Genomic DNA, 25,319 nt, shown 5'->3' with positions numbered 1-25,319 from the left:
TATTATTTGGGGCAACTAAAAATGGTAACTTAGCAGTTTCTGGAGAATTTTAGATGGCTGCTCCTGGAATGTCCAAGATAAGATTGTTTCTTCAATTCTGTAAATCAGTAATGTTGCTAAAAATATTTAGAAAGGGGATGTAGAGAAGGAATATTGTATATGGAAGAATATCAGAGTGTTCTGAATATTCCTATGGGACCTGGGATTTTGTTGTCCATTCCTCTTTGAGCTGGGATAGAAGTATGTAGTTTAGAATGATAAACCCTGACTTTAAAATTGGATATTTTTGAGGTGGATCTTAATGCCAATCATCTCAGTAGTCTACCTCCCATTTCCCCGGCTTTGACGCAGATGGAGCTGCTGAACTGATTGGGGCATGTTTGAGCTATCAATTATGCCTTCCTGGTCATGAAATCCTCATATCCTTTTCAGATAAAAAGGAATATTAAATTCACAACGAAGCATTTTCAGGGCACTGTGAGAAAGCACCAGGAAGACAAACAGTGATATATTCAAGAACGGTAAGGACTCTCCATTTCTCAATATTGAGAGGTATGACAGGGTGGAAGCTGATGAGGCAACTCGACACCTAATGGAAGGAAGGAAGGTTGGTTGTTTAAAAGTGTCATTTGACACTTGCATAAACTCAAATCCAATGAGTTGTACTAACTTCTAATATCTCTCTTTCCTATGAGTAATATTCTGAAACTTCTAAAACACAAATCTTATTAAAAGACAATGCTTTTAGGTTGTTCAACTCTAGGTATCCCAGTGGTTTACTAGAACCCTTCTTTAAAGAAAGGGTAGGACAATGCAATAAGTTGAATTAATTTGGCACAACTTTCTATGCAAACTTTCAAGTTATACCTATAGCGATTCTTTTGTGATTGAATGTTTTGTTAACTGTGGTGATGGAGAAGACCAGTGATTGCTGCTTGTAACCTTTTTAAAATAAGCTTGTCAGGATTGATCAAACCTAAAAGAATAAGCTTCTGCTAACTGCTCATTCTGAATAGTTTTCAGTTCATACTGCAAAGGATTAAAGAAACAATAATATATGTGTGTATGTTTGTAAGTCTGTACTTGGCTATAATGCCTGATTCACACCAAAACAACTGAAGAAGGCAGAAGCTGAACTCCAACCTTCTTATTGTTAGTTAATTTTAAAAAAATCATTCATATTTTGGTGATGCTCCATGTTCGTTCAGGATCCAGAATAAGGAAAAAATGATACTTTAGCAGTCATTCAGGTCTGTATATTTATTTTCCCTTTTTGTTTTCTAATGTGCTCTTTTCAGAAGATTCTTTCAGAAATCATTTTGGACTTTTATATGGATGTTGCACAATAATTTGGATCAGAGGTAACAAGAGCAGCAGTTAACTGGCTAACAGAATTATCTGTTGTATTTTTTCATTTTTTTCTTTTGGAAAATTGATCGAGAGAGCCATCTGTATATCTGCGAAAGGTGTGGGAATCAATATCCCTATTAGGTCAATATTTTATTTACTCAACTCACCGGCATGAAATAAAATCTGTACGTTCTTGATAAACATTTTGAGAAAGTTTTGCATGCTGTTTTGTGCCTTGTGATTAGCTGCAAAAAGTGGTGGTCCTTAAGGCAATTTTAGGACTGTCCTTTTATATTATTGATGCTGGAGTTTGGGTGGACATTTTGCTAAAACCTTTCCCTTACAGGATACACAAAAATTTAAATTCTAAGAAGCAGTAAAAAGAAACTCGGAAAATGAAGATTCGACTCTTTCCTAACCTAGCAACTGAATGCTCCCTGTGGCTCTTGTTAAAAGAGGGAAGAGAATCCCGGAAATTGGTTTTACTGGTTGTGTTTGTGGCTCTGCTAGTAGACAATATGCTTTTCACAGTTGTGGGTATGTAGTGTTTTGGTTTGCTCATTCTTCTTAAATGTGGAGGCTTTTATGTTGCTTTTATACTGCTTTCTCTCACACAGCAGCTTATTTCAGCAGCCACTTCTTAATAGTATCCATTCAATTACACAGAATTCCTCATACAAGGGCATTCTGAATAAAATAATATTGGCTGCCAGTTGGAATGATATTAGTTGCTGTATATATTCATGTACAAGCAGATAACCTTATTAGTTACAATATAACCTGTGTATGTGGATATGCCACACCCTACTTTTCATGGTACAGTATATTGTTTAAAAATTTAAGGGTTTACTTATCTGTGGATGGGTGTATATGCATATGGAAAACATGGATGTTGTAGTTTTAAAAAAGTGCCATTATGTGCACTTGTGGATAAGTCCATCTGTAAATGGTAAATTTTCAGGTTTATCCCAAAGTTTATACAAGTTTATATCCCAAGTTTGTATTTGATTGCCCTCATCCCAAACCTAATCAGATTGCCCTGCAATATAATGAGTGTGTATGCCAGAGGTGTCCATCTTTGGCAATTTTAAGACTTGTGGATTTCAACTCCCAAAATTCCCCAGACAACCATGTATAAGTGTTAAAATTGCCAAGGTTTGACACCTCTGTGTATGTGTTTGTGTGCATAGATAAAAAAGCAGTTGGTAGAAGGCAGAAAGCAAATACATTTATGATAAAAAGAAAAAGGAAAACTTTTTTTTTGCAGGAGAAATATTGCCTAGCTGTTTTCTTTTTTTTTCAGTGCCAATCATCCCTTCATTTCTATATGACACACATCAAATTGTCAGCCACTCTGCAATTCGGGCCACACTTCCAAGGGTTCCTGTGCCTTTCTCAGCTGATCCCTCTACTTTGGGCTTGTTGGACTATAACAACATCACAATGACAGTCTCAAGCTATGACACTCTTGCCAGTGCCAATGGGAGCCAAGAAGGAACAGTTGCCTCCCCTTTCCCCATGGATGCTTTGAACCATAGTTGTACAGATGGAACGGACTCTCTTTCAAATGAAAATGTTCGCGTTGGGCTGCTCTTTGCCTCAAAAGCTTTAATGCAACTCATAGCAAATCCCTTTGTGGGACCCTTGACCAACAGGTAGGTCAACTTTTAAACAAACAAATCAGAAAGACTTTCCGTACTGCAACAAACTCAGTTTGCAAACTTTTCAAATACTCAGTAAGAACTAGTTTGGGCTAGTGATTAAGCATGAGGTTAGCAAACAGGAGACTCTGACTTCTAGTCCTGCCTTATGCCAGTCACTCATTTTTGGCTTTAGGAAGGAAACAATGGCAAGTCACTTCTGAAGTCTTGCCAAGAAAGAGCTGGCTTCATGCCCAAGGCAGGACTTCTTGTTATTTTAGTGAAAAAACTGGGGCGGGTCGTGTCTGAGATGCTTTTTCAAACTACATTTCTGCCCTGGACTCAGATTTCTTTTATCTGACCATTATCTTGCAGCTTTTCTTCCTATTCCTCAAGATTACTTCTTAAGCCTGTTACAGTTGTCATATTTGCAATAGGGCCTATATGATGATTCACAACAGAGTCAGAAGACATGCGTAATGGAAACTGCAACCTACCATTTTAAAGCATCGCCAATACCTCATTTGATCTGATATTAGATCAACCTAAGGATTTCAGGAAATGAAAATCGTGTCCCCTACTATGATGGATGCTTTAGACACATAGTAGAAAACCTTGTTTCCTTCTTCCTCCTGGTCATTCAAGAAACGTTGTGAATTAGCTTGTGCTGTACAGTGAACTCAAAACCATTTTTTGTCCCTGTAGGATAGGATACCATATCCCCATGTTTCTTGGATTTGTTATTATGTTCGTCTCTACACTATGTAAGTATGAATACCTACACAACATGTATCTCCTCCAATGTTGCTGGATTTTAACCCATGGGAGTAGAAAACAACAGTACTTTGTTCCAGTGGTGAGTTCCTACCACTGGTTTGGACTGGTTCAGCTGAATTGGTAGAGGTATGGTGGCCAGGGTTGCTGGAACAGGCAGCGACCCAGGCCTGCCATGCCCCCGAACTAGTTCCCTGGTCTCTTCTGTTGGCACCGGCATGTTTCTGCACATGCACAGAACAGTTTTCAGTCAAACTGCAAAACGCCCTCTCAGCAAACCGGTAGTAAACTGGTTAGGAAGCCACCACCGCCTTGTTCATCCCATTCAACTATGTTTACAGAATAGAGATGTGAACAATACAGAAACCTGTTCTTTAATTTTAGAAAATGTGCAGAGAAGAATAACAAAGATGATGAAGTGTCTAGAGGCTAAATTGTATGATGAACAGTTGACGGAGCTAGGTAGGTCTAGCCTACGAGATGGATTTGGGGGGATGGTAGCTCTCTTCTATTGTTTGAGGGGCTGTCACAGAGAAAGGGGGATTGAATTATTCTCCAAAGCACCAAGGCTAGGATGAAAAGCAATGGATGGGAGCTTGTTAAGGACAGATCCGACCTAGAAGTAAGGAGAAATTTTCTGACAGTGAGTACAATTAATCAGTGGAACAGTTTGCCTCCTGGAGTTGCAGAGACTCCATTGCTACAGGTTTTTAAGAATAGGCTGGTCAATCATTTGACTGGGATGATATCATTGTATAAGTCTTGTGCGGGGGGTTGGATTAGAAGACCTTTGAAAACCCTTCCAGTCCAATGATTCTATGTTTGTGGAATAATATTGAACAGTTTTGGTTTTGGGGCAGGCAATCTAGCATCCTGCAAATATTTTGGTTTCCAAATCCATAATATTTTGTACCTTAGTTACATTGACTATAGATGCTGGGAGACTAAAATATTAGAACAGCTCAGTTTGCTTCATCTTGATATTTGTCCAACATAATTCAATAAAATAATATGTAACCAGAATTTCAATGCACTTTCTGTCTTTAAATGTAAATTGGTTGTTCTTGTTATTTTAAAAATGACTGTTATTACTCAATTAGTCTATTGAATGGATAACTAGCAGTTTCTGATTTACTTCTCATTTCCCAAAATAAAATCAGTGTTGGCTTAGGCTTCCATCAATTTAGTTTTAAAAACTCTACATGAAAATTCCAGCATATGCATTTCTTCCAGAGGAGGGTTGCTTCTGGTTCAGCCCGGATTGGGTGAATTGGTAGTAGCGGCAGCGGGAGACTCCGCCCATCCACCCGGACACTTCTGCACATTCGCAGAAGCATTGCACATGCTCAAGGGCACGCCCAAAATGGTAGTAAAAAAAATTGGCAACCCACCACGGATTTCTTCTCCTCTGCATTGCTGTATGTAATTTCCCCCCTATATAACACTTTTTGCAAGTAATCTTCCTCTAATGTAATACATTTTTATTCTTACTTCCTTTTATATAACTGTTTTGTTCTGAATATTGTAAAAAAAAAATATCTGAAAAATTCAGGTTTTGGCTCATAAAGGTATCGAGGTTCATGAATTGCTTTGGCAAATCAGGCCAATTCATCAACTGCAGTCACCCATTCACTGCCAGGAGTTCAATCCCGATTGGCTCAAGGTTCACTCAGCCTTCCATCCTTCCAAGGTTGGTCAAATGAGGAACCAGATTATTGGGGGCAATATGTTGACTCTGTAAACAACTTAGGGTTGTAAAGCACCATGAAGTGGTATGTAAGTCTAAGTACTACTGCTCTTTAGCAATGAGGCAATACAGTTCTCTCCAAAAGTCCTTTTTGGAAAGGATCCATAATTCCAGTAATCTGATTCTGCACCTTTTTCTTCCTTTAGTTTTTGCTTTTTCAAGGAGTTACACCTTGATGTTCATCGCTCGAGCGCTGCAAGGCTTTGGTTCTTCCTGCTCATCTGTTGCAGGTAAACATGCTGGCAGGTACTATTGGCAATTCTATAGATCGTGCACAGCTGGGACAATATCCTGGAGTGCCAGGAGGCCCTTATTTATTAATTAAATAGATTTATATGGCTGCCCAACTCACACTTGGTGACTCTGGGCAGCATATTGTATTAAAAATCAACAATACACCCCCCCCCCTCATTGCAGTGGTGATGAATACAATCACATAAACCACACACTAAGCTTTGAATGAACCTGGAGTCTCCAGACTGATTGACAAAATCATATCTCCAGGGCCTTCCAGAAAAGTAGCAGGGAGAAGAGTAATCTTATTTCAGTGGGAATGATGTTCCCACTGAAGGAAGGAGCCACTACAGAGCAGGCCCTTTTTCTAGGCTCTATTAGGTCTACTTTTTTAAATAGATGGGACCTGCAACATTCCCTGCCTTCTCACTCTGATGGGTTACATCCTGAAAGTGAAAGCCCTTGTTTAAATTTGGCATCTCCAGTAATGGACAGGAAAGTTGTCCACCTGGAATCCTTGATTGTTGCTATTCACATCACTTAGCTGGATGACCAAAGATCTCATTCCTTGTTCTCAAACAAGGGACCAAGAAGGATATGCCTCCTGCAACATATAATTTCTATATATTACATCTTGGAGTAAAGAGACTGATGCTGAAATTATAAGGGGAGAATCTATTTATTGAGTTGAAAAATTTGGGGTGATAAAAGAAATTTTTTAAAAAAGAAAATCTTCAATATTGGAGGAGGTTTGGGTGGAACGTTGGGGAGCATACATTCTCCCTTATCACACATGAAATTGCAGCTTCCACAACAGCTAGTGGTGTTGGAGAAAAGGAGAATTCCATAGACCATGAAGGTAGTCTCAGTCTTTCACTTCTGCACAGTGCAATAATTCTAACACTAACCCTTGCCTGTTGCTTATTTCCAGCAACTCAAAACTGATTGGCTCCACTCTGTCTCTGCCTGCAGGTCTGGGGATGCTTGCAAGTGTGTACCCCGATGACTGTGAGAGGGGAAATGCAATGGGAATAGCATTGGGAGGTCTGGCTTTGGGAGTGCTGAGTGAGTAAATGTACATTTAATACTGTTTAGGGGACCTAGAAACTCTGGCAGGGAGTTTCTAGGTGCATCTCCCCAGCTGCTTCCCTTTAGGACTGTTCATTATTCAGTTGCCTTTCTCTGTAGTTCTCTGGTAGATCTGCTGTATACCCAAATGGGTCTTTGCATGTAACCACGATCTACTATGGATTATTGCTTAGCATCCCTGGAAGAGAACAAGTGAAGAACATTGTCGGTTCTCAAAGCAGGTGTGCAGCGAACCGGCAATAATGCTGGCAGCAACCCACTCTTGCTAATAAGGTCAGCGAAGGCATGAAGCTCACTCTAGTTTCCACCTCCCAAACACAAGTAGGGGTCTATATTGGGTAGCAAGGATATAGGAAGATCCTGGAAGGTGATCACTTTAGTGATAATAGTAAAGACTTCATTTTCAACCTACTGGGAGAAGGCAATGATAAACCACTCCTGTATCTGACCAAGAAAACTAAATGGCTGGACAATATGGTGTCCTATCAGGGGTGGGTTCCTGCCAGTTCTAATCTCTTCTATAGAAGAGGTTCTACAAATCTACAGTGCCGTTTAGAACTGGTTCCAGCTCCCTCCACCCGCCCGTCTACACATCATCAAGATGAAGAGCGAGAGGAGGAATTCTGGGAGTTGAAGTCCACAAATCTTAAAGCTGTCAAGTTTGAACACCCTGGTTTTTTTTAAAGGATTAGGGGTGCAAGAGTCTTGTAACTTGACAGCTTTAAGACTTGCGTGCTTCAATGCCAGAGTTCCTGAGCCAACATGACTGGAGAAGGAATTCTGAGAGTTGAAGTCCACAAGTCTTAAAGCTGTCAAGTTTGAACACCCCTGGGGTTTTTTTTCCTAAAGGGTTAGGGGTGCGAGGGTCTTGTAACTTGACAGCTTTAAGACTTGCGTGCTTCAAATGCCAGAGTTTCTGAACCAACATTTTGGTTGCTAAGCAAGAGCGTTGTTAAGTAAGTTTCATCATATTTTACAAGTTGGCCACGCCCACCCAGTCACATGACTGCCAAGCCACCCCCAATTTGGTCACATGGCTGCCAAGCCACTCCCACCCGGTCACATGGCTGGAAAGCCACTCCCACAAAGCAGGCCACACCTACAGAAGAGGTTCTAAAAAAATTTGAAACCCACCACTATGTCATATATTGGATGATGCTCAACATGCTACTGAAGTTCTTTTGAAGTATTAGTGGCGTTTATAATGCAGATTGTTGGTGATATTTTTATCTATTTATTTCTTAAATTTATATGCTGCCCATCTCACTGATAAGGCAACTCTAGTAAGGCTATGTTGATATGCAGGAAGAGAAAATCCAAACCTGCAAAATCAGAATTGCAATGGGAACATTAAATATTAGAAGCATGAACTTGGGGAAGTTCAACACAATCAAAGATAAAATGAATTGACCACACACTGACAGGTGTGTTATATGATACGAACTACAAATAGGTTGGAACTGGAAACGTTTAGTCAGAAGATCACACTGTTTACTACATAGCACAACAATGACATGAAAGAAGGAATATTGTAGCTTCGACAGTCAGAAAGATATAGTAAAGACAGTTGGCCATAATGTATACTCAATGGCCAAATATTATCAGGTAGATCTTATGGACAATCCTTGTCTAAGTTATCCACTGATGCAGAAGACAAGGAAATAGATGAATTTTATCGTCAAGTTCAATCACATCCTGTAAAGAAAGTGTGTTTTTATAGTCTCATACTATTGAAAATAGTAAAGTGGTTGGACTGTTTGGCCTAGAAAACAGAAACGAAGCAGGAAAAGAAGTTTGCCAAGCAACTAACCCCAAATGCAACCTAGCCTATACTCATAGACTTGTTTTATTATGTGTGGCTCTTTTCATATTAGCACCACTGATGTGTTTTCTTTGCAGTGGGAGCCCCATTTGGAGGTGTGATGTATGTGTTTGTTGGGAAATCATCTCCTTTTCTGATCCTGGCAGTCTTGGCTCTCTTAGATGGAGGTAATGTAAATCATCCTTCGAAGTAGTCAGGTCAGGGCCCACCTTAAATCATTGAGCTGGAAAAGACAGCTCCAGCCGCCAATTTTTCTGTGAAGTATATGCCATTGAGCATAGTGAGGCTTCCTTCTCAGAAAACATCCTAAGAAGATGGCAAGGGAGAACTGAGCTACTGAATAGAAACAAGATTGAACATAATGGAAAGATGGAAAGTTATTTCCAAGCATGAAATAATTATATTTCTGTTTTAGCTTTGCAGCTTTGTATCCTGCATCCAACAAAGATTTCACCCGAGGTAGGGCAAAAACACCCATTTATGTTTCCTTTTATGTATGTATTAAAATATTTTTACCTTACTTGTTGATGCAAAGGATCTACACATCTATTTACTTTTACTTTTTAATGCAAAATAAAATGACTGTTTAAAAGCAGCAATCTAAAAATATCAGATTAGGAGTTATAATATCAAGAGTAAACAAGCATTTTACTCAGAGCAAAAATAGAGGAACTCTGAAAGCTGCTAGAAAAGTATGCCTTTTTTTTTAAAACAAAACAAAAAAACTCCAATTAACATCTTCCACTGAAACATATCTGTCTTCTCTGTGTGTTTCCCAGAGTATCAAAGGAACCTCCTTGTTGACCTTGTTGTGGGATCCCTACATTTTGATTGCAGCAGGTAAGTTTATTGCCTGTTATGGGCATTTGGTCTTGAGGATACAATAGCCATCATCTCAGCTTAGCTTCTGTGGAACGGAGGTGGGTTTAGGGAAGATTCTTCTGATCACCAGCATTGCTTATTGTTTCTGGTCCTGCCTGCCAGAAAAGTAAAGCTGTATAGTTGAAGATGGTTTTACATCTCTCCAAACAAAATGCACCCTACTCTTTCTATTGTCCCATGTAGCAGATGTAGAATCAGAGAGTCTAAAGGGGGTATTTGTAGAAGATGATCAGGCAGAGCCGAGGGCAGAGTTAAATAGGTCATCAGCCTAGAGTTGTGTTCTTCATACAAATGGTCTAGGTTCAACACTTCTTGAATTCTCTTGACTCTTTATCTAGTATCAATTTAGTGCTGAACATTAGTTGACTAGATTCTTGGGTATAGGCTTGGCCAATAAATCTTATTCACTGCAACTTAACATATGGTCCTGATTCTTTGTACCTGACAGTATTAGGTCATTGCATGCAGCGCAGATTTCCAAATTAATTGCTGTCCAACTTCTCATCCAACACGTCCAATAAATGTGAGCTCAGCCTGTGTAGACGGTTCCATTATCAAACTAATAGAAGAATTGTAGGAAGTTCTTCCTAAAATTATCTCTGACTGGTGTTATTAGAGGCGTTATTTCATATTTTGCATTTGCCCTCTTAGCCTAGAGCAAGGGGTCCATTTCTTGGTCTTTTTCTCTGGGATAGCCTTCAGTTATTGAATAAGGATGTCCACCATGTCCACTTTCATGTGGGGATTTGCAAGTCCAAGAACATATCAGTTCTCTCCATCCCTTGTCGTTGGCTTCCAATGAGCCGAGGTGGCGCAGTGGTTAGGGTGCAGTACTGCAGGCCACTTCAGCTGACTGTTATCTGCAGTTCAGCGGTTCTAATCTCACCGGCTCAAGGTTGACTCAGCCTTCCATCCTTCCGAGGTGGGTGAAATGAGGACCCAGACTGTGGGGGCAATATGCTGACTCTGTAAACCACTTAGAGAGGGCTGAAAGCCCTATGAAGCGGTATATAAGTCTAACTGCTATTGCTATTGCTATTGCTATCTCCCAATCATGCTAAGAGGGCTTTTCTTTCCATCTACTTTCCCCATGCCTTTCTTCAAATGCGATGCTCTCAACTGCACCTTTTCTCTTCCTCCAGGTTCAATTTGCTTTGGAAACATGGGAGTTGCTATTTTAGAGGCTACGTTGCCCATTTGGATGATACAAACCATGTGCTCCCCAGAATGGCAACTTGGTAAGTTTTTCAAAGAAATAATTTTCATAGGAATTGAATGGTAATAAAATATACTTAGATGAATTTAGTCTTCAAATGTTACACTAAGATGCAAATTGTATATATTTAAAATCAATTCAGGGGGACTTCAAAACCATTTGTGTTCCTTGGGATGGACTTTGTCTTTGAATGGCAAGCTGGAAACCATACTTCAAAAATAACATATGGGTCAGGAGTAAATCTAGATTTGTTTTAATTGTGTTTAATTAAATTGAAATTCAATTATTTAATGGAAATGCAAATATTGCATGTAAAAAGGTTCTTTTCTCTTCTGTCCAATGAAAAGTATTCAGTAGAAATTGTAAAGGAACTCTGGGATAGTTACTGGATTGTATCTTTGATGCATCAGTTTTGAGTAAGTCGGAGGAACCATAACTTTCTTCTTGTATGAAACATGCTCAAAATGGGACCTGTTGATGCAGGTTGGCTGTTAGCCTCATCTGCTATTATAAATTTCCTGTTTGGGCTGCAACCTTGCTCAAACCATAATAATCTTTCTAATGCTTGTATCAGCTTTATTTGGTATTTGGTATTTATTTGATTTGTAAGCCGCCCTATTCCCCGAAGGGACTCAGGGCGGCTGAACAAAAACCAGGGGAAGGGGAAAAACAAATACAGAAAGTAAGACAAACAGGACAGTGATACAACAATTTAAAAAAGCACAGCAAGCACAGCAAATTCGAGTAGGGGGCGGAATTGCTGGGACAGCCAGGCCTTAACAGCTGTCCGGAAGGCCTGAAGGGTGGCGAGGGTCCGAATCTCCACGGGGAGCTCATTCCAAAGGGCCGGAGCAGCCACAGAGAAGGCCCTCCTCCGGGTGGTCGACAGCCAGCATTGGCCGGCAGATGGAATTTGGAGGAGGCCTAATCTAATGGGATCTAATGGGTCTATGGGAGGTAATTGGCAGGAGGCGGTCTCTCAAGTACCCAGGTCCAATACCATCTAGGGCTTTATAAGTAATAACTAGCACCTTGAAGCGTATCCGGAGACCAATAGGCAACCAGCGCAGCTCGCGGAGGATAGATGTGACGTGGGTGTACCGTGGCGCACCCATAATCGCTCGCGCGGCTGCATTCTGGACCAGCTGAAGTCTCCGAACACTCTTCAAGGGCTGCCCCATGTAGAGCGCATTGCAGTAGTCCAGTCTTTATTCCTAATCTCATATCTGTCTGCCTTATCTTTCAGTGTTATCTTAGCAGGTATGCTGTTGCATATGAATAATGCAGTATTAAAAAAGTGTCTTTCTTCATCTATTAATGAAAACTGATACAGTCGAGAGAGAAAGAAAAAGAAAGAAAGAGTGAAATCTGGGCCTATGACTATTGAAGAGTTCCCTACTGATTAAGGAAAAAGCTTCTTTAGAGGCAGAGGGTTGGTGACTCAGCATATAGCAATTATGTGCCACCACAGAGATGGAATAATGAGATGAAATAGCTGTGTTGTTCTGTAAAAGGCACTGAAATTGAATTTATGGAGGACTAATGCTCTCAATGACACTTTCTGCCACAACAATTGAATTGCTACCTTGGCTTAGCTGAGTGACTGAGGGTTGCTAATCAGTTTAAAGGCTGGCTAGAGCTAAGCAGCCAGGAGAAACTCTTGATAAGATGGAGGGTCTTTGAGGATGACTTGCCACCTTCTTTATGTCTTTCTGGAAAAACAGCAAGGGGGAGATGGGTGAAGTTGTTATTAATGGGATGGCAAATATAGGGATGATGATAGTGAAGGGGTGCCCACTCTGAGACCAGAGACAATATCGATGCAAGACAAAGTTCTCCACAATCTTTCTAGACCTGTGCTCCCCACGTTTTGTAATATTGTCTCATTATTTCTTTCCTATATCCGTTGTCCTTATTTTTATATCCCTTAATATTTGCTTTGCTCCATTTTTTGCATGGCATCTTTGTTTTATCCTGAATGCCTTTGGCAGAATCTACATTGATTTTCTTTTCTTTTTTTAATGCAAACAATAAATATGTGGATTCCCCAAGTAGTAGGTATCTGAGCAGTTCCTCTGGTCATTTCCTGAAGGAACATTCTGTGCAGTACATTAATCATCTAAGGATTGCTGATAAAACCGGTATTTCAGGACCTTGAAGAGCTCTAAAATGATAACTTGCATTCACAAGATATGGCAGAAATTTAAAGTGTCTACTATGCTGGAGTCTATCCAGGCTTGTCCTCCCAGGTGCTTCCCGCTTCCTGAATAGACTTGGGGTGGGGAAAATGGTTTTTATCTTGAGCCAAGTGGCACACTTATTTGTTTATTTGATTTATAAAACTGTCCATCTCACAACAGTGACTCTAAGTGATGTACCCAGATTAAGACCATCACCACAACATATAATCCATGTCATCCTGATTAAAACAAAAATAACAAAAGACACATCACCAATAAAAACTCTTGCCCTTGTCCACCACTTGTCATTGTTTCTTGCGCAGATGTCCAAATCCCTGCTTGTCACTGAGTGACCCTGAGCTACATTTTCTTTCTTAGTCAATTCCAATCTACCAAGTAAAGATGAAGGCAAATGAAAATTGAACCAGGATGAATTTCATGGAGAAAGGAAAGCCTAAACATGTATTAGTTTTGCTTAACAATTGAAACAGCCATGGATCAAGATTTAATGTCATTTAGAGCAGACTCGCTGGAAAAAAAACTTTCTAATGATATCTCCACATGGCTCAGATTATATATCTTTTTCAATGGATGGGGAAGTTACGAATTGCACTTTAACACCATCTCAGCTATAAAAGAATAATATTTCATCTCATATCCAAGGATCTCCAATCCACAATTATAAATATTAGAACACTTATGTTTGTTTCTTTAATTAAAAAAACCCTTATAATTATATACAATGGATCTTCAAAATGAAATGAAAATACATTGAAAAGATATGCTGTAAAATCAGGCTGATACTATTGGCTGACATTTACACACTGAGTAGTTTTGAACAACTAATACGTTTTTTTAAAATTTGTTCAACCTGCTGTTTCTTAGCAAAATGAAAAGAATGTAAATTTCCCCAGAGGACTTGCAAAACAAGTAAAAAAAAACCTATAGGAAATTAAACGTCAATGATTGAGTTTCTATAAACCCGTTCTGTCATTTTCAGGCAAACAGATGCTTGCTGGTGATAACATCTGTCAACTGCAGGAGAATAAATTAATGATAAGCAACAGCCTGTCAAATATTTGATTTTGGTTCAATTATAACTGCAAAGCAAATTATTCTTTGGTTGGTGCAGCATGTAAAGTAGAAATGAGGGAGGAAGGGACGGGTTTAATGTACAATAGGTCAATGCCAGCAAGGACCTGGCCCTGAAATTTATTTTGAATACAATGGATTTTATGAAGCACAAGATAAATTTTGCAGTTCAGCCAGCTATCTCTTAGCAACTGGATGCTGCCTCTAAAGGTTGAGTTGAATTATTATGCTTAGTATCTTTTGTTAGAACTGAGATCCATACATTTTCTACTTTCAATTGAACACTGAGTTTCTTTATAGGACAACCTGAAGTGACACTCTGGTTCCTTATTTTTGTTGAAGAATATGTCTTTTGCATTTGACTAATTTGTGTATAGACACACAGAAACACACATATGCAATAGGATTCTAAGCAAAGGCTCAGGAGGGACTTCTGTCCTTGGAAATGCTCTGATGCCTTTCTTTCAGATGGTTTTCTTTTGTTTTACAGGGGTAGCTTTTCTGCCTGCCAGTATCTCTTATCTAATTGGGACCAATCTCTTTGGGATATTGGCCAATAAAATGGGGCGGTAAGTAGAGAAGTTCAAAAGATTTTTGAATGTTGAAACATTGTGAACTATTGTTGCATCTTTGATGGTGTTGTCATAGAGAAGGAAGTGATTCTTAGGAGTGTTTCCTTTGTGATGTACAGGAGAAAAAATCAGGATATCTATCTATCTATCTATCTATCTATCTATCTATCTATCTATCTATCTATCTATCTATCTATATCTACGGTATCTATCTATCTATCTATCTATCTATCTATCTATCTATCTATCTATATCTATCTATCATCTATCTATCTATCTATCTATCTATCTATCTATCTATCTATCAATCATCTATCTATCTATCTATCTATCTATCTATCTATCTATCTATCTTCTCCATCCATCCCTACCTAACCCATCAACTTGTCTATCTATCCATCCCTTATTTATCTATCCTGCATTGTTTATCTTGCCTACATAAAAGATCTATGTCTGTCTGCCTGCCTGCCTGCCTGCCTGCCTGCCTGCCTGCCTGCCTGCCTCCCTCCCTCCCTCCCTCCCTCCCTATTGGTTAGAATTCTACAGAGATTTACTGCAGGTATTTTAGGATACTTCTGACAGAGAAATCTATTGCTGATTTCTGCAAAGAAAGGTATCCTAGTATTGATGACTTTATTGAATTTGCAAGATGAAACTTTCAAACAGCCTTTGAAACTTTTGATACTGTTTGTTCATTGCTTTTCTTGGCAGCTGGCTGTGTTCATTGATTGGGATGATGGTCATAGGAGTCAGCCTCCTCTGTGTGAGTATGACAAACACATTACATAAACCAAAAATGGAGAAACCAAGCCAAAAGTCTTAATTCCAGCTTAATATCTGCCAACAGTTATACAGGTAGCGCAGGAATTTCAAAGAGGATATGAAGGTGGCAGTCTGCATCCTAACAGAATTTTATGAAAAGAGATACATACTAGTGAACAATGGCAAAACATGGGGGAATTGAAAAGTGAAGGAAAGAAATTCCTCCCACTCTTTCACCCATTTCTTGTGTGTTTTTCCCATCCTATGCCACCAGTTTCTTCTCTGGACCTTCATGGTTCTAGTCTAGTGAACTGCTTCAAATTAACTAGAATCTGACCTGGTTAGGACATAAACCTAGCTAAGCAACGATGTTTTATTCTGTTTAGCGTCCTATGCAAATCTACTCATTATAGTTTATAAACCATGATTTATTGTGTATTCCAGTTAGTTTTATTAAACCATGAGTAAACAAGTCATATCTTGGTGTGATATGCCAGGAGATCCTCAGGACTGATAGAAAAGTACACTTTGAGGGTTAGAGCCGAGGTGGCGCAGTGGTTAAATGCAGCACTGCAGGCTACTTCAGCTGACTGCAGTTCAGCAGTTTGGCTGTTCAAATCCCACCAGGCTCAAGGTTGACTCAGCCTTCCATCCTTCCGAGGTGGGTAAAATGAAGACCCAGATTGTTGTTGGGGGCAATATGCTGACTCTGTAAACCGCTTAGAGAGGGCTGAAAGCCCTATGAAGCGGTATATAAGCCTAACTATTGCTATTGCTATTTCTAAAAGGTTTTAAAGGTTGGAGCTGACTTCGCCTCATTCTGTTTAATGATTGAATGTTGAATCAATATTTCTGATTCAGGGTTCCAACTGATGAACCTGAGCAAGCAAGCAAGCACTGTTGAGATGACTACATCATTTCAGCACAGATTGAAACCAAAACCAGCTCTACTTCATTCCCAGGGTTTTACAATAGTTAAAGAATAGTTTCTTCCCTCCCCTCCACCACATTAGTGCAGGTTACATTGTCCAATTAGACATCTAGCTATTGTTATGGAAACCTGTCCAGGTCCCTGCCGACCATCTGGTTAGATGGCCTTGGTTCCCGTGGGACAATTTCTTCTTGTCGCCTGGAACTGGCATTCCAAACCTAGGCTTCCCTCCCCACTGGCTCTGTGGCAAGCTGAGAAGTATAAATGGCTGAATCAGCATAATCACCCATTGAACTTCACAGTTGGACCCTCCTAGCATGTGGAGGGTACCTGGAAAATAGTAAACATCAGGGCTCCCCAAACCCACTAGGAAGTGGCCCTGGGTTTGGGGAGATACTTTTCATGGAATCTCCCTATGAATTGGTCTGCCTTCATGTTCTGAGCTTTAACCCACAGTGCTTCTGACATTGGGTAACCTTCCATTGTACTAATACCTGGAAGTTTCCCTTATAGAGCCTGGAACCCAATATTCATCTAACTTCATAATGCTTGTCACCCCTCACTATGATGAGACCTGGAGGCTCTTTCCCCACTGGCCAGAGCCTGGATCCCACCACTGGTTTAAACAGACTACAATGAAATACTGGGTGCACTTTTCTCAATATCCAGGATAGGTTAAACTCCACTGTGACTGGGTTTATGACTTTCACAATAGGGAAAGTCCTATGTATTTCAGTCCTAGCTTTTTACAGGGAGCCTTAAGTTTAGATACTTTATAGAGTTTGTCCCCTCTTTGGATTGTCCCCTGGGATGATTGCTTATCTGCCTGGACTTTCTGACTCTTTGGCTAATGCTTTCTTCACATTTCCCCAGGCTTTTGGGAGGGAACCTACCCATTCAGTCAAGCTTACTGACAAGGGGTGGGTGGGTCCCAGGGTATTCTGTCTTGGGCACAAATTCTACCCCCATTGCTACCTTAAAAGGGGTAAGTCCCCTACTACCACCCTGTTTCCCTGAAAATAACACCTCCCTGGATAATAAGCCCAATTGAATTTTGAGTGCATGCATTAAAATAAGCCCTCCCTGAAAATATTGCAACACAGCAGCAGCCATGAGGTGACCACACACACCGTCTTCTGCACCTAAAAAATAATAAGAACTCCCTGAAAATAAGGCCAAGTGCTTATTTCAGGGGGCCAAAAGAAAATAAGACCCTGTCTTATTTTGGGAGAAACACAGTATGTACAGCATTATTGTAGGACACTTCAGCAAACAGCAGGATTTCTGCCCTGTTAGATTGCTGATAGTTGACATAGCAATGCAAGTATTGTTCCACCATTGTGTTAACATGTTTTGCAGCCCCGTTCATCCTCAGATGAAAAGCTGAACCAAGTTCCTGGGATGACCCTATCAGTTTGATGAAATCCCTCCAAAATTTGGCTGTGAATTGGACTTCCTGGTCCAAAACGATTCTCTTCGGGCACCCTATGTATCTAGTAGATGTGCTGCATGAACATCCTAGCCAATTTCTGGGCTGACAGAAGGCTTGGGCAAGCTATGAAATGACCCACTATCAATGAGCCATCCACTTGCTCAAACTTCATAGGGTGGCACTCATAACCCCAGCTTCTTCACTGTCTGCAAGCTGATTAAGCATCAGATGCACCCTGAATCTAGGAGTGCTTTCACCAGGTTCTCGATTTGGGTGAAATCCACTTACAATTGGATCATCCTCCCCTTCATTGTTGCTCTCATAGAAGTTAAGCTGTTGCTCTTCCTTGGTCAAAGTTCTCTCCCCTTCACTGTTAGGGGAAGAGACATCCATGACCTGGTGCACTACATGCGATTTCTCTCGTCCCTTCTTTTAGGGTTTCTTTCACTGGGGCAGGACTGGGGCTTTCAAAAGCCACCTTGGGGGCTGGTGCCAGGACCACAGCAGCTTGGTGGCCTTCCTGGCCACATTGGAAACACAAGCGGATTTGTGCCCTAGAACCTCAAGGGGGCTGGTGTTGATACAGGCGGTGGTCTTCTTCCCAATGGGGGTCACTCTTGACTCTTTTTTGGCCAGTTTTCACTCCCCATGTGTCTTGTATTCCTTTATATTGAGCTCCACCACTGTTGCCAGTCAATACCAGTCATGGATCCAGTTGGGTGTTCCCCAGGACAAGCAAGTGTGGTACAGCTCCTGATTCAAGCCATCTCTAAAATGGTAGACCAGCAGCTGCTCCAGCTAGTGCCTCAGTTTCCCTGAAATTCTCCGGAACTCACAAACATACTCCATTACCTGTCATTTCTTTTGCCCAATAGTTTGCATCTCCTATTCTGCCAGTCAGACTTGGGTGTCATCTTCGATTATGGCTCTGAGCTCCACCAGAAAAGCATCAGAATTCCCTAATCATGATGCCCCTTTGTTATGGAGCTCCATCACCCAATCTGCTACATCCCCCTCGAGGTTAGCGACAATGGCATTTACCATTGTTACCTTGTTGGGGTAGGCCAGGATAGTGGGCTCACACCTGGTTTATGAAGAAAGTTTCTTCTTTGTAGGGGAAATCAATGGGAACTCAGCTTTGGGTGTCTTCAGTGCCCTGCTCCACCAGAATTCTTCTTTTGCCTGCTAGAGTTCCCCAGTTGCTGTGGCCTTGTCCCACACTATCTATCACTCAAATTTCTCCATTTGGGCTTTCAGGCGGGTTGCCATCTCCTGGATTCCAAAATCTGCCTGGGCTACTCCTGGGATTTCTTTTCGCTGCTGGGTCTCCTTTGCACTCCATCTCTGCGGTCTTCCCTGAGTCATCACACTCTTCCGGAGGTGACTGAACAGGCTGCTGGGGCTCAGGACCCTCAAATTTTGGTTTGTTAGTTGGATTTTGGCCGAGGTGGTTTAATGTCAAGGTTCCGACTGATGAACCCAAGCAAGCAAGCACTATTGAGATGATTCAATCGCTTAATGCAAAATTTTATTGACTGCATCATTTCAGCACAGATTGAAACAGAAACCAGCTCTACTTCATTCCCATGGTTTTAGCATAGTTAAAGAATAGTTTCTTTACTCCCCCCACCCTATTTTCTTGTCACCGGGAACTGGCATTCCAAAACTAGTTCCACCCACCCCTGGTTCTGTGGCAAGCTGAGATGCAAAAATGTATGAAATAGCATAATAGCAATAGCAGTTAGACTTATATACCGCTTCATAGGGCTTTCAGCCCTCTCTAAGTGGTTTACAGAGTCAGCATATCGCCCCCACAGTCTGGGTCCTCATTTCACCCACCTCGGAAGGATGGAAGGCTGAGTCAGCCTTGAGCTGGTGAGATTTGAACCGCTGAACTGCAGATAATAGTTAGCTGAAGTGGCCTGCAGTACTGCACCCTAACCACTGCACCACCTCGGCTCTTTTAATCACTCTTTGAACTTGAGACACCTTAAGTTTTCATCAGGAATAACAGTTACAACATCTTCTGAGCTTTAATCCTTTCTCTTATGCACCCTAGATTCCCCTGGCACATAATATCTATGGACTCATTGGACCTAACATTGGACTTGGCTTTGCCCTTGGTAAGATTTTCAAAGACTTGATAACCTGTGACAAACCAATACAGGACAATTACCGTATCTTCAGTTAATTTTACTAGGTACAGATGGAACTGAATTGTTGTAGTCATTCCTTGACTGTAATTCCTGCAGTCAAGCCCAGATGAGTGATTTTATAGGCACACTAATTCTTGGCAGTACATTTTACTATGGGGGCGGGGCAGCAGTGGGTTTCAATTTTTTTAGAACCTCTTCTGTGGGTGTGGCCTGCTTGTGGGAGTGCCTTGCTGGCCATGTGACTGGGTGGGAGTGGCTTGCAAGCCATGTGACTGGGTGGACATGGCCAACTTGTAAAATGTGGTGAAACTCATTTAACAATGCTCTTGCTTAGCAACCAAAATGTTGGCTCAGAAACTCTGGCAATGAAGCACGCAAGTATTAAAGCTGTCAAGTTACAAGACCCTTGCACCCCTAACCCTTTAGAAAAAAACCCCCAGGGGTGTTCAAACTTGACAGCTTTAAGACTTGTGGAGTTCAACTCCCAGAATTTCTCCTCCAATCATGTTGGCTGAGGAACTCTGGCATTGATGTGTTCAAGTCTTAAAACTGTCAAGTTACAAGACCCTTGCACCCCTAACCCTTTAGAAAAAAACCCCCAGGGGTGTTCAAACTTGACAGCTTTAAGACTTGTGGACTTCAACTCCCAGAATTCCTCCTCTCGCTCTTCATCTTGATGATGTGCGGACGGGCGGGGGGACGGAGCTGGAACCGGTTCTAAATGGCACTGTAGATTTGTGGAACCTCTTCTATAGAAGAGGTTAGAACAGGCAGGAACTCACCCCTGGGGTGGAGAAGAGCCACTATTCTGAGCTTCAAAACTGAAGGGATTACAATGTATATTTCAGATTGCTCATGATGTCTATTTCATTCCAGATTTAGAGAATGCAAGCATGTTCTGGAATCATCATGAAAACATGAATGGGGGATGAAATGCTATTATCAGATCTTTATGCTTTATTTTGTGGACAGGCATGGTGGATTCATCAATGATGCCTATCATGGGATACTTGGTGGATCTTCGCCATACTTCTGTTTATGGTAGCGTCTATGCCATTGCTGATGTGGCTTTCTGTCTGGGCTTTGCTATTGGTATGGACTAATATGCATCATAATGACATAAATTACTTTTTCGTTTCATCTATATGCTGGCATTGACTAGTTTGTTTTCTAACATGTGCTTGATAGAAAAAGAACGAAAGCAAAAGGCGGATTTAGTGATGCTTCAAGGAGACTCATTCTAATCAACACAGAATGTTATCATGGATAACTTTAAAAATGGATTTTAATCATCTAGGCATGCATCATTAAGTCTTGGTCTAACTAGAGAGAGGGGTGGGGGGGTGGGATGGCTGATTCCACCACAAAACCGTGCTCGACTAAACCGCGCCTGACTAAACCGCGTCGCTGACGTCATCAACAGGGCGACAACAGCACGGAGACAGAAGCACACTGTAAACCCTAAACCTAAAATTAACCCCTAAACCTAAACCTAACCCCCCTAAACCTAACCCTAAACCTAACCCTAAACCTAACCCTTAACCTAACCCTAACCCTAACCCTTAACCTAACCCTAAACCTAACCCTAAACCTAACCCTAACCCTAACCCTAACCCTTACCTTCAGTTGAATCGGCTTGCTTTCAAAGCGCTATTTAAAGTGCCCTTCTTTCTCCGCGGTGGCTGTTGTCGCCCTGTTGATGATGTCAGCGACGCGGTTTAATCGGGTGCGGCTTAGTCGAGCGCGGTTTTGACGGGTCACGTGGATGTTAAAAGTTTGTAAGTTTTGAATTGATAAGCTGCAATTTGGTGGAAGATAGAGACGTGGGAATTATTATGAATTATTTACCGTTTTTGTTACATCTTGACATTCATACAGGAACTGAAAGTATCAACTTTCCTTCAATTTCCCCACACAAAAGTATCCTGGGCAGAGAGGGCGTGATTAGCCCGAAGTCACCCATATTGATCCCATGACTGAATCTGGTTGCCTCATGCATAGTTCATTGTCTCTCTATGAGAAGAACAGAAATGGAGGGTCGGAACCAGTGGGGGGATTCAAATAATTTAACAACCAGTTCTCTGCCCTAATGATCAGCTGGGTAGGTGGGGCTCGGTGGTCATGTGACTGGGTGGGCATGGCCAACTCAACGTCACTCACGTCGATGGGCGCTTCACCTTAGCTGTTACAATGTACTAAGGGTTAATCGGAGAGGCAGTTTCTGTAAGCAGGGCAATAAAGATGAGGCTAGAAACAACACCAGAATGTTTCCTTTCTGCCTTCCTTACAGGATTAGCCCTGTAAAGTGGAAAAAAACAAAAGGAGATTTCTTCCAACAATCAGTTCTCTGAACTACTTAGAAAGTTACCAACAGGTTCTCCCGAATAGGTGCGAACTGGCTGAATCCCACCACTGGTCGGAACCTTTACCAGCTGTTTGAAACATATGAATTCCTAAAGGAGATCTGCACTTCAGCACTTTTACAGCTCTCCCCAAATTGCTGATTCTTTTGGGCAGCTCATAGATGCTGCTTGATTGCAGCATTTACTTTTTTTTTTTTTTTAAGATTGGTGATTCGTTTCTCAGAAAGAAACCTGAACCCTAAATCCACTGTTAGTTTTTTTTAAATCAATTTTTCTCACTCTTTAATTTTCTGCCCCCCCCCCCAAAAAACCAAGCCAATAAGTAATAACACTTGAAAACTATGCTGCGTTACAGTGGAACACATTTTAAAAGCAGAGAATTGCTGCACCGTCTTCCTCCACCCTCTTCATTGACTAAAGTAAGGATAGTTGTCCTCAGTCAGAATAATGTTATTTTTTTGACAGGTCCTTCCACAGGGGGTGCTCTCGTACAAGTCATTGGCTTCCCTTGGCTCATGGCCATCATTGCAGGGATCAACATCGCTTATGCGCCTCTGTGTTGGTTTCTTCGAAGCCCCCCAGCCAAAGAGGAGAAGATTGTGAGTTTGGGTAAAAAAGGGTGTGGTGTGGTGGGTCCAGTGGTTTCAAAATTTTTTAGAACCTCTTCTGTACTTGTGGCCTGCTTTGTGGGAGTGGCTTGCCAGCCATGTGACAGGGTGGGAATGGCTTGCCAGTCATGTGATTGGGTGGGCATGGCCAACTTGTAAAATGTGGTGAAACTCACTTAACAACCCACTTGCTTAGCAACCAAAATGTTGGCTCAGAAACTCTGGCATTTGAAGCACGCAAGTCTTAAGGCTGTCAAGTTACAAGACCCTTGCACCCCTAACCCTTTAGGAAAAAAAAGCCCAGGGGTGTTCAAACGTGACAGCTTTAAGATTTGTGGACTTCAATTCCCAGAATTCCTCCTCTCGCTCTTCATCTTGATGATGTGCGGACAGGCGGGGGGTGGGAGCTGCAACCGGTTCTAAACGGCACTGTAGATTTGTGGAACCTCTTCTATAGAATTCTAGATTGATATCCCCGGGGGTGTATTAATGATGCTCATGCTGGTCTTTTGCTTCCCTTCAACCCTGTCTCCTCTCTCAGGCAATTCTAAGCCAGGAGTGTTCCATACAGCCCAGAAGTTCCATCACTCAAAAGACTCTTCAAGAATTCCCACTCACAGACATCAGTGATGAAGAAAATGAGACTGATTTTTAAAAAGAGGGACCCATTTCCCCCCTTCTTTCTCTCTTCCAAACCCTCTTCTATTAACGGTATCCTGTATTTTTCCCTGGCAAAGTCCATTGTTGTAGCTTGTGGAATGACCAAATAAGATTTAAACTCTGAGACATTTCTTTCAGAATGTTATGGCTGTAAGCTGTTTATTTAGGGAGTTATTTCCAGTTCTGAGAGGGAGACCTACTATACTGTAGGCTTTCCTTCCCTCGCCTCAGAACAATATTTGATAGAAGAACTTTTCCTTAACACTCTCAGCTGCTTCAACTGCTTTTAACAGGAGCTTGCATAGCTCTCCACATGATTATTGGCACTATAGCAAAATGTGCATTGCAAAAAGAGAGAATTGCCCTCAAGTTGAGCTCAGCTTTTACATGTCCTTGGGATTTTCTCAGCAACAATCTGAGATACATCTGTCCACTTTCCAATCAATTCTGCAGCCCAATGCAGCTCCCAGCATTTATTGGCACCTGTTATAGATTGTCATGCTCTCTTAGTGGATCATGATGTCATTGTGCAAAATATTGGAAGTACAAAGTCTGACATTTTTGACCTTCTCTCCTTACAGATGCCCATGTATAAAAGATGCTTGAAAGCATACTTGAATGTTAGAGGCAGCATTTCTCTCATTCTCAAACATTTTGTCTTATACAGATTTTGTGATATTTTGGATAACCCCAATAAAGATATTTCTTAGTTATGTTTCCCTTCCCACATTTATCATTCTTTGTTAAAATTTTTTTTAACAGAATAGCGTATATTCTATACATGCATATTTAGGCCCTCTTGTGGATGAATTGATCAGTGCAAGCTCATCAAAACTATGAGCTATTTGGTGAACTAACTTTTAATAAGCTTAAAATGTGAATGCTCATCAAGTTGATGGAAAGCAGAGGAGGTATACTCAAAGGCACTCCTGTGCATTAATTTCTTTGGGCTGCTTGCATGTGGAGCTGGGAGAGAAAGAACCAATTATACTGTTTGTTTCTGAAATTTAAAAAAAGATGCTTGTAATAAAATATGATCAAACCTGTTGCCTTATGATTCCTTTACCAATTTGGCTTGAGAAGTGGAGCAGCAGTAGGGTTAAAACTTTACAAGAGATCTGAACAAGCCAAAGAGGTTGTGGACAATCAGAAAAGAGAAGAAATTGGAGAAAGGAAGATGCTGAAACTCTTAACTTTCTTGGCCTCTGCCCCCAAAATTATGGTGAAAAGCTGCCCCTTTCAAAGATCTATAAGAAAACACATTTTTTTCCAGCACCAGAAAGGCTACATTTTCAATCCCTGGAAGGTGCTGGAGTATTAGGAGGCAAAAGCCTTCAGTGGGTGGTAACTGATTAAGATGTTGCAGAAAATGACAGGCTTTAGACTTCTCAGGATACAGGAAAAGTTCATTTGGCAGCCAGGTTCAGAAAGCTAGCCCATGGCTAGCATTGCAAGTTCTGAACAACCTTCATTATCGAAGCACGCATTCTTACACATTTTCAAAAGCATTGCAACACAGAAATACTTAACACATTTCTTAGTGGTTACCTTGAGGAGAAAACGTTATAAGGAGATGGGATCTTACTTCTCCTTTTGTTTATGGAGTACCTGTCATTAACGAACTTTAATTGAACCTTGGACTTTTGACATAGATTTTGACATAAGGACATCTTGTGGTTAGGCACTGGCTTCCTGTTCTTTTGCAAGCTGCAACTCTACCTGTGTGGCTTTAATATAGAAATAAAGGGGCTCTAAGAGGCTGTCCAGCCTGATCCAGTAGGTTTCACACTTAATGTCCAAATCTCACTT

At 41.1% G+C, this 25,319-nt stretch overlaps 1 protein-coding gene across 1 annotated transcript; it reads left to right on the top strand.

The window, feature by feature from the left end:
• Positions 1-1,745: 1,745 nt before the first annotated feature.
• Positions 1,746-23,505, top strand: SLC18A1 (solute carrier family 18 member A1). The gene is made up of 15 exons (XM_032228755.1): positions 1,746-1,887; positions 2,654-3,005; positions 3,696-3,754; positions 5,658-5,741; positions 6,718-6,810; positions 8,734-8,823; positions 9,072-9,115; positions 9,436-9,496; positions 10,681-10,776; positions 14,517-14,595; positions 15,310-15,361; positions 19,783-19,846; positions 20,852-20,971; positions 22,708-22,841; positions 23,392-23,505. Exons 1-15 carry the CDS (start codon positions 1,746-1,748, stop codon positions 23,503-23,505), a joined length of 1,584 nt encoding a protein of 527 aa, XP_032084646.1.
• The last annotated feature ends 1,814 nt before the right edge of the window (positions 23,506-25,319 follow it).

The sequence above is a fragment of the Thamnophis elegans genome, chromosome 13, assembly GCF_009769535.1.
Source record: "Thamnophis elegans isolate rThaEle1 chromosome 13, rThaEle1.pri, whole genome shotgun sequence".
Lineage (NCBI taxonomy): Eukaryota > Metazoa > Chordata > Lepidosauria > Squamata > Colubridae > Thamnophis > Thamnophis elegans.
This window is presented reverse-complemented; position numbering and strand designations above follow the sequence as displayed.

Bases quoted from the DNA above. Each gene is read 5' to 3' on its own strand.
- SLC18A1 (XM_032228755.1), top strand. From the start codon at position 1,746: ATGAAGATTCGACTCTTTCCTAACCTAGCAACTGAATGCTCCCTGTGG. The intron at 8,824-9,071 runs GTAATGTAAATC...TTTCTGTTTTAG, and splicing joins CTTGGCTCTCTTAGATGGAG to CTTTGCAGCTTTGTATCCTG. The intron at 10,777-14,516 runs GTAAGTTTTTCA...TTTGTTTTACAG, and splicing joins CTCCCCAGAATGGCAACTTG to GGGTAGCTTTTCTGCCTGCC.